This window comes from Micropterus dolomieu, linkage group LG14, assembly GCF_021292245.1.
Source record: "Micropterus dolomieu isolate WLL.071019.BEF.003 ecotype Adirondacks linkage group LG14, ASM2129224v1, whole genome shotgun sequence".
Taxonomy (NCBI): domain Eukaryota; kingdom Metazoa; phylum Chordata; class Actinopteri; order Centrarchiformes; family Centrarchidae; genus Micropterus; species Micropterus dolomieu.
In genome coordinates this window covers 13,272,042-13,281,937 of record NC_060163.1, presented here as the reverse complement: position 1 = coordinate 13,281,937, position 9,896 = coordinate 13,272,042, and the positions used below count along the sequence as shown (strand labels likewise).

General features: G+C 39.1%; 1 protein-coding gene and 1 long non-coding RNA gene across 3 annotated transcripts; one reads left to right on the top strand and one right to left on the bottom strand.

Annotated features, from left to right (window-relative positions):
- Positions 1-267: 267 nt before the first annotated feature.
- rundc3ab (RUN domain containing 3Ab) lies at positions 268-9,687 on the bottom strand. Of its 2 annotated transcripts, none has more exons than XM_046069036.1 (11): positions 9,341-9,687; positions 5,959-6,074; positions 5,296-5,423; positions 4,838-4,923; positions 4,662-4,751; positions 4,498-4,578; positions 3,871-4,036; positions 3,177-3,334; positions 2,863-2,982; positions 1,504-1,604; positions 268-1,402 (listed from the first exon to the last, which is right to left on the bottom strand). In XM_046069036.1, exons 1-11 carry the CDS (start codon positions 9,445-9,447, stop codon positions 1,260-1,262), a joined length of 1,296 nt encoding a protein of 431 aa, XP_045924992.1. In that variant the 5' UTR covers positions 9,448-9,687; the 3' UTR covers positions 268-1,259. The 2 variants fall into 2 exon arrangements, with proteins under 2 accessions (XP_045924992.1, XP_045924993.1); XM_046069037.1 differs by lacking the exon at positions 9,341-9,687 and adding an exon at positions 8,821-8,897.
- Positions 3,974-5,624, top strand: LOC123982990. Its single transcript, XR_006828097.1, has 3 exons — positions 3,974-4,026; positions 4,861-4,941; positions 5,523-5,624. It is a non-coding gene; the product is annotated as an uncharacterized LOC123982990 (long non-coding RNA).
- Positions 9,688-9,896: the final 209 nt, after the last annotated feature.

Genomic DNA, 9,896 nt, shown 5'->3' with positions numbered 1-9,896 from the left:
ATGTCAATGGTGCTACTGGAAAAGTCTGGGTATCACGAAAATCAATAGAATGCATTATCTGGGGAACTATGTTCATGGCAATTCATCCAATAGTTGTTGAGATATTAAATTCTGCACCAAAGTTAGTGGACCGACTGACTGAAAATACACATCCATTGCACACCAGCATTTAATGTTTCAAAAAAAAGTAAGTTTTATTGCAATTTTAAACAACGCAATGTAACTCTCAACAACACTGCATGAGATTGCAATTTACATGATGGTAATGATAGATGTAAGTATGATGTGAAATTATATAAAAATAAAAACAGATCATAAGAAAAAAATTGGGGTAAAAATGACACACATACTCACATTGCACATTCACTATTTCTCTCCTCGCTCAAACTACTCTATCAAGCCAGGTTTGTAGAAAAAGACAATGAAAACATTCATTCTGCATAGTCACAATGCACTTTGCATTGTATGCAATAGATATTATGTGAGTGTTTTTATGTTCACATTGTAGTGGCTCTGCAAACCTTAGTAGCCTGATCTTTTATGTCACATCCTAAAATCTGTATCTAACATTCAGTAAGTTGGAATAGGGCCTAAACTGCCATTCATCCTAAATATCATGTAGCTGCATCTGTTCATTTTAAAATAATCTTCATCATAAAACCCTCTGGCCTCTTTATCTGCACAAGACAAGCTTCTCTTTTTGTCTCTCTTATAATAGTGTAATATTATATGGCAAAACATTGTTTCTGTTCCATAAAAGGTTATAACTCATAACTCATCCATCCTGCACTGCCAGTATTATGCAAGAGGCAGAATAAGATACACAGACTGGTAAGACACAGACAAATGGACAAGTACATACAAAACAACCATACACCAAGTTTTGTACAGATACGTGACTGTAAGTGCACAAAATCAAGTATTGTGACATAAGAGAGGTCAAACTTGAACCTGTTGTTTGCATTTCTGGAGGCTTAATCATGTCAAGACAAATAAAGACAGTGAAACAGAAGGAGGCCGTCAGGCAGTACAGCAGCTTTTCCTGCGTCTTTGTTGGACAGTCCCAGACACAGAGGCTACTCATTCACAAACACTTAAAAGGTTCCAGTTGCGAGAGTGCTGGGCGCAGAGCAGAAAGGTAAAGGGACTCACGTAAGCGCCACGAAAGAGAGCTTTTGTCCGCCTACCAAAAGTAGTCTTTTTGTATTCATGTTGAATTGCAGTCTGTTAAGTTGTTGGCAGTGTTTCTTTGGCGCCCCCTAGCTGGGAGAGAGGGCAGGACTGTTCTCTGTGCTGATGTTAACCAGGCACTCGCTGGACTTGAGGCTAGCCAGAGACTTGCAGCTCGGGAGGGATGCCAAGGACCCACACAGGCCCATCATGGAGGGGGTGTAGTCTTTTTCTGGAGGGGTGGGACAGTCACATAGTGGGAGGGTCAATTCATGTGTGTTTACTCACTTATTATCTTAGGAGGACACAGTGTGTAACTGTTTAAAATTTCACCTGTGCACCAGGCTCCTCCATTCTGTTTCCCCTCCATCCTCTGGGAGTCTGAATCCAGGCTGATCTCCACTGACAGCAGCTCTGTGCTGGGGAAACTCCTCCTACAGGTCAACAGGAGTCAAGGGTTTAAGCAACAATACAGTGGGTCAATGATACAGCAATAAAAAAATGGAAAATTTTATAGCTCCTATAATTCCTATTTGAGCTTAATCAATTAGTCTATTGGCTGAAAAAGTTTGGGCAACTATTTTGATAATGAGTCAATTAATTTTTCATTTTTCAAGCAAAAATGTCAAACATTTGTTAGGATCGGCTTCCCAAATCAAAGGATGAGATGTTTTTCTTTGTCATATAATTTAGTAAATTTAATATCTTTGGATTTTTTAGTTTATTGCATAAAACAAGCAATTTGAAGACATCACCTTGGGCTCTAGGACACAGTAACAGTAAAGTTCCCTGACATTGTATTGAATAAAATACTGCCACTGAACTGAATAATTGAGAAAATGATGGGCCGATTAATCAATAATGACCCAATCAATAATCGGTAACGCCCATTAGTTGCAGATGTGGTTGGTATGTTAAAATACTTATTATTAATTAATTTAATTTAAAAGATGCACTGTAAATCACAAAGTAAGATAAATAATTAAAGTTAAATACATTTCCAAGGAATCATTTCTATCTTTAAATTATGAATTAATAATTGAAATTGTACATGGAATCACAAAATATGTTTGCCATGTTCTCACAATCAATTTGTTCCCTGCAACATTTGTTTTAGTTTAGAGATATGTTAATAAGCACTGTGCCACCTAAATGAAATGAAAAAAGCTTTAGTAGAAGTTGTGACTGTCCAGACTCCTGCCAACATACATACAACAATATAACAGCTTCTTAAATGGATCATTATTTTAATTCATTATAAGTAAACATGGTAGAAGTCTATAATTATTCCCACTAGTCTATGTAAAAACAGCAAAATAATCAACAAATTAACAAAACAAATATTTTCTATATAGGCTATTGTATGCAACATATGTGCAACATAATACATGTACATAGAAGCGCATGTTGTGGTGCATGTATATAATGTATGTATACATAAACATTATCATTATTATATTAATATCTTAGAGAAGCAGGAATTAGCAGTATTGCACACAGCGTACCACCACACCCTTGCTGATATGACAGATTTATTCTCGTCTAGGACAGTCACTTGTGGGTGTCATAGAGTGTGTGCATTTTTGTTTCTCTTTTCAAGTATTACATACAAAAATCATCTATAACAGTTAAATTACGTGTGCTACACATAAGCTCTGTTATGCCAGGAGACAGATGCTCAAGGGGTCAAACCTGCGGAACAGCTTGACGTCCTCTTGGTTGTTGTACGGCTGGAGCGTCGGCCACTGATTGACCAAAGGGATGGAGAGGTTTTTGGCCAGGTGGTTGGAGTCGCATGGTATCAAGTTTGTCCTGACAAACATGAGGATACAAGACATAACTGAGAAGTAATTCAATCCAGGCCTCTGGAACAGACGCACCAAAAACGTCAACTAAACCAATGTGATTTAAGCTGGTTATCTTTTTCTGCTTGCCATAGTGCAGTGCACTGAGGAATACAGTATGTGGGTGAAACCTGGACACCACCCTCTGTCCACATTACTCACAGCTGCTCCTGAAGCTCCAGGACTATGGCCTCCAGGTCCTTCTTCTCCTGTTGGCTGTGGCTCTGTAGCTCCTCCAATCGGGCCTTCAGCCTTTTGTTCTCTGTTTCTGTGTTCTTCAGCTGGGACTCACGCAGGCGCACAAGCTCCTCCAGGTAACCCTGAAAACGCACATCCACACTAAGTGAAAGGAAATCTCCACCCTCAGACATTCATGAGACATTAGACATCTGTGATGCTCCGTGTTTTAAAGAAATCATTTTGAGATTTTGTGGTTTGACTTCTCCTTAACCATATGTAGTAAACCATGCCATATTTAACATATAAGAGTAACTAACACTTTTTGATAGCAAAATGTTAATCATCATTTTAAGATGACAATGCAATACCCTGCAAAACCAGTGTAAGATGACTCATTCAAAGTAATAGTTCAACATTTTGGAAAATTATTTGTTGCAAAACAAACAAGATATAACTTAATTCATTAGTTAATTTGTGAGCTTTTGAAGGGCTGGTATGTGGATTTTCTTGCCTCTGTACAGGGCCAGGCTAGCTGTTTCTCCCTGTTTCCAATCGTTAAGATAAATTAAGCTAAGCTAACAGCTGCTGGATGTAGTTTCATATTTCATGCTATGAGCTATGAACTATTTCTTCAAGCAACACTGTGTATGTTCAAATACAAAAAAAAGCCGCTCACCTTTTGAGCATTGACGATCTTGAACCTCTGCTCCATCTTGCGACACTTTGTGCTCCAGCTCTCCTCGTCAGTGACCAGGGGGATGTAGGGGTGTTCGGGGATGCTGTCATCACTTGTGCTGCTGTTAACACTCTGTCGATCATCATCATCACTCAGGTATTCATAACTACAAAAGACGCAGCAAAATGATTTATTTTCAAGTGTCGATAATGTGCTTTTCCTACTGTAACAAGTCATGCTATGAAAACGACATAGAAGTAAGATCCTAAAAGAAATGAAGCTCCTATTTGTAAAGTGAATAAATAAATATTCTCAAAGAGATTTTTCTGTTATTGGTAAATGTGGCATCTTGAAGGCATGGCATTGACACATAGACCAAAACCAAACAGCATGTACTGTCCACCAGAACAATACCATATTAACAATACCTAAAGGTGGAGTGAGGTATATTTCCTGAGGCAAAAATCCAATACCAGGATGGAACAATGTGTACTGTAAATGATCATTTATTTGTGTGAAGATTCATTGGATCAGTAATGTATAGTCACTCCAAGTATTTAAGGTTATGAGGAGAAATTCACAAATTCACTGTGAAAACGCTATTTTACACAGTGTCAGTGAACATACCTTTGTGTGAATTTTAAGTATGGTGTGTAATCAATCACAGCTGAAGATTTCCCATCCAAAGCCTCCCCTTTCAGACAGAAACTGTGGAAGAGAAAGTACACATCAATAAGATAAATAACATACCCATCTAAATGTATCAATTTGATCCATAAATGTTTCCTCACCTAAAGTCTATGGCTCCAAGACCAATGAGCATCCCTGTTAGGACCGTGGCTTCCTCTCTTAACACGATGGCTCCTTCTGCATAGAACCTCCTAAAGCAAAGAGACGAATACATCCAGGTGGGAACATGGTTCTAGTCGGGATAGGGCAATACTACTGTATATGTGTGGCCTCTAACCTGGTCGTTCTGCTGTCCCTCAGAGCAGTGGCGATGTATTCAGACAACCTCTTCTCCATCAGGGCTACTCGTATCCAGGCCCGACCCTGAAGGAGACAACAAAGGTTAAAACACTATACGTACAATATAACATTATTATTACATTATTTGAGACTGCACTACAACTCTTCCTTTATTTAGACATTTTTTTTCTTTCATTGTTTTCTTTCTATTGCGAAAGATTGGGATAGTTGCATACTCATAAATCTGATTTATGCGTAAATGCTAACTAGGACAGCTGTTTCAAATCAGGGCAATCAATTAGAAAGACCAATCCAAGGAAGGCCTTAAACAAAAACATGTCCACATACCAAGAAACCAACAAGCACAAGCTAGGAAAATGACGGAAATAAAAATAAAAATAAATATGTTTAAAATTAGTTTTATATTTAGATTACTGTACTGTATATAGGACTTGCCTTGGCTCGTGAGGTGCTAATGTTTTCCATGCTCTCGATGCTGCTGATGCAGCTGTTGGGTACTTTAGCACAGGCCAGACGGATGTAGTCCCAGTAACTCCTCTGACCATCAAACCAACTGCCGGAGCCTAGAAAAAGAGTGTAACATGAATGTTGTTCAATGCATTTTCTATGTTGATATGTTTAACTTAATTCTCAACACATACTATAATGTGTATTTATTTCAGTGAGCAGAGGGTGGAGTATGGGCTAACAGCATGAGACCTCATGGAAACAAGGAGCTGCAGAAGGAGGAACCCCACAGTGTTTGACCAAAAAAATGATTGCAGCCATTGATAATAGACTGATGAACGCGATACTATGTTGTTATTTTAGAAACTATTATATTTTATTTAAAAATTCAGAACAAGTATTAATGCAGACAATACAACAATGTTTAGATTTGACTTGGTAAGTAATAATTAAGTAATAATGTCAGTATTGACTAAATTAGTATTGTCTTCTAAAAATGCATTATCAAAAACAGCATTTGAACATTTTCAATATGCTTTTTTGCTTCTAAGTCAGATTCCATAAATTGTTCACTGTTTTTTCAAGTTTTCTTAACATGTCATGTTAACCTTCCAGACACGTTCCTTATTTAGGTTTATTTAGGTTCATTACCTTTGAAACGGTGGCTAAGGATGTGTTCAAGAATGGCTGCGAAATTGATGAACTCCTCAGATGAATCATCTATGGGCTCGGCTGTGTATTTCTCTAACAGCGTCTTTACTGAAAACCTTTGTGTGGTAGAGAAAGACAAAGAGAAGGAGAAGTTGCCAGTAATAAAGTCATCATGGGAATAAGTTAGCCAGGGAGCAGATTAATGGATTAATGCTTTCTTTGTTTCAGTTCGCTGTAGGAGGAACATTTCATCAATCAAACTATAATTATACTTTACTTGATGAAAATAAATCACAAAAGTCCATGTAAGAATAGTGTTCTGCCAACATCTGGATTGAGTGAAACAAAGTCAATGATAAAAACCTGTAAAATGGATAAAATCAAAAAGTGAATCAGAACTTGGGTTGTTAAACACACATCATGTTCATTCCATTTTGTTGTTGATGTAGATTTCTGCCCACAGTCACACTGTACTCTTGTTTTTACACTGGAGCCTGATGTCACCCATTTACTGTGAGGAAGATGTTTATGGAGAGCTTTCAGGAAGCTCCCAACAACTAAATTGACTTCTTATTGAACAGCTTGAATTTATGACTCTTGTCTGATGTATTACACTCAAGGTTGTACGGAAGCCTGCTTGTGATACACTTTGTTGATGTCTATAAAGTACATTTTAAGTACATGAATTATTTGGAAAACAAATGAATTTAAATACCCTGGATGAACAGTTTAAAGCATTTTAATTAAGCGTGTTAGCATGCTAACATTTGCTAACTAGTACTAGACATAAAGAAGCTGAGGCTGATGGGACTGTAGAGGAATACCAAAGTGATTACAATTTATCCTGAGAGGGACATTAATATCTAACAATTTCATGGCAGTCAATAAAGTAGTTTATTATATTCACTCATATATTTCACTAAAACCATAAATTTAATATCATGGCAGCACAAGAGGAAAAGTCATCCTCTGGGCACCATGAATGTCTATAGCAAAGTCATGGCAATCTATCATTGATGAGATATTTCTTTCTGGACCAAAGTGCTGGACTGACCAACCAACACTGCCATCCCTGGATGGCAGAATGGCTAAATATTTATAAATAATTAATATGGATTTGAGTATAACAATGTACCTGCATAATTAAGAGGTTTAATGTCAGCTGGGGTGACCTCCTCCCAGGATATATACACCCACACACATGAACCCCCATGCGGTTTAAACAAAAATTCTAGGCTTATAAGCAACATTAACCATCTCCTGAAATGACCATTCCTAAATATTTTAGACTAAATAATTCAGCACTTCTATTTGCTGCAAGAACACCTGCCACATGCTATTTGTCCAGCGACACCGTGATATGCTGTTGGTTGAAAAGGGGCAATTTGGACCAAAGAAACTCTGGTATACATGGAGCGAAATTATTTCTGATAGATATTGGTCATGTTTTTCTGACTCTGGATGTATATAATAATATTTAGTAAAACATATCTGAACACTTTACAGTCAGTATGCGTGGTGTGTGTGTGTACAATGCTTATCCTAACACAGGGCATTGAAGCAAGTGATTTCACTCCCCATTGTTTCAAAGGCAACAATGTCTCATTCAGCTGCTCCGACTGTGGCCAGATGCTGGACAATAATTGGCTGACTATCCTCAAAACGAGCACAATCCACTGTGTTTTCACTGTATTACAGACAGCAGGGACGTGACATGACCCAGATAGGCTTGTCAGTGGCTCAGCAGAGGTGCAGTCTTGTTCACCTGCACAGATGTCTGAATGTGTGTGTGTATGTTTGTTAAGTAGGTGTTACATACAGTATGAAAAGAACATGACTGTGGGGCCTAGTCACAACAGACCCAAGAAACAGACTTTAGACTTGACTTTTGCCTTTAACATCAGTGACTTGAATCTTGGCAGAACAGGCAGAGCTGACATGAAGCCAGACATGAACACGTTTGCTGTTTAAGGTGTATAGTCTATGTCTGTGAGGAGAGGTAAGAGAAGGGCTTGAAAATACCAGTGGACTTTTTGTTGTACACACATGTATATGTTCAATAACTGATTTTTGGGGGGCCACTTGGTGCTAGCTGTGAAAACAACATTGACACAAGATGACATAGCAAAAGTAGCAAACAGCTGCCTATTTACACACCCAGCAGATTCAAAATATTAGCATTATTGCAATAGACATGGACCCTATGAGAGTGGTGAGACTGGACCAAAACAGTTAAGTTGCAGGCCAGAAAACCAAAAAAATGATCAGAAGGATGAAGGGGATACTATCATATCAGCAGAGCAATATAAAGTGGGTTAATGCACAGCAGAGTAGTAGTAGTGCAGGTAGATTGTTTAAAAGTATTATGACTTTAGTCTCATTAAATTACAACTTCTTCTCGAAATGTCAGAGAAAACAGATATGTAGATTTTGAATGTGCAGAAAGTTTGCAGAAGGTACTTCCCCAAACAAAGGACACAAAAGAGGAGGGAAGACTAAAGCATGCCTACATGTGTTGACTCAACAGGGATGATATTAAATGAGAAAAGTTGATCCATAGGAGAAAAACGCCTTAAAGCCTTATTGCATTAGGCCTTTAGCCTATTCATTTTTACATTTTTTAATTTTTAAGTGTCACCTTCTGCCTGAAAGTTTCCCTTTACATAAATAAAGACATTTCCCACATAAATTGATGGACCCCCGAACCTATGCCCTTGCTGAGTGGTTACAAACATGCATGCACACAGTATGTTTCTATAGGCTAGGTATTGTATATATGCTGTTTAAAAGCTCTGGTAAAGGGCCTTCAAGTGCAAACCTCTATCCAAAACCCCCACAAAGTCCAGGACTTGATGTACAGACCTTGTAGCTGCTTCCCTGCCCATAGTCCCTGGGGTGCCAGCTAGTCCTTGCCCTAGGAAGGTTGTCTCATAGCAACCACGCCATCAGCTGGGAGAAAATAAATTGCACTGACAAAGATGACACTGCTAAACTCACACAGAGAGACCTCTATCTGTGGATTTTGTCGGATTTTAGGCCTATTAAGAAAGTAGGCCATTGTATATACAGGCTTCATGTCAGTACAGGCCCACTGTCGGTGCAGAGTTCATAAAAAGGACATATAGCATGAGGATGACGTAGGCTAGGCGTGCATGTCAAAAATATGTCTTGTGCATGTGTGGCTTACAGTGAAAAACAAAAACACCAGGATCTAAATTGTTGTTAGGCCATCAAACATTCAAATATAGCCTAACTGTAACAATAAACGCTACATTTAACCTATTAGATCTCCACTTATAGGCTATCAGAGCACAGGCACTTCAACACACACACACAGACACACACACACACAAACACACACTAAAGTAGTAAGTAAACTGACCTGCAGACGGTGATGAGGTTTTTTCGCTCCACCGCCACGTTCCGAGCCGACGCTTTTTTCGAGACATCTCCCATGGCCATCGCTGACTGCATACAGCCGGGCTCCATCCAGGAGGAGGCAGCCCTGATATCAAAGGACCCCTCCCTGTCGGCCACCGGCCCTCCTCATTCACTTCTGGATGCAGGAGAGAGGATGCTGACTGCCCGCATCAGAACCCCTGACAGCCTGCAGCAGTTTTGGCGGAGGATGTGCAGTTTGACGCGTCAGATAGGACCGCAACATGCAGTGTGTTGGTCTGATTATTTTATTATTACTCCTATACACAGACTGAATTACGTGGGCTTCTGTGCTCGCTCTCTCTCTCTCTCTCTCTCTCTCTCTCTCTCTCTCTCTCTCTCTCTCTCGCGCGCGCGCGCGCTCTCTCACGCCCCGCCCACCTTTTGAAGTCATAATGACATCACCGGATCAGCTCTCATCAGGCAGACTAAACATGACGAATCACTTCCTGGCTTGAGTGACATGTACACTTTTAAAGAGGTTTCCTGCTTTACAATAT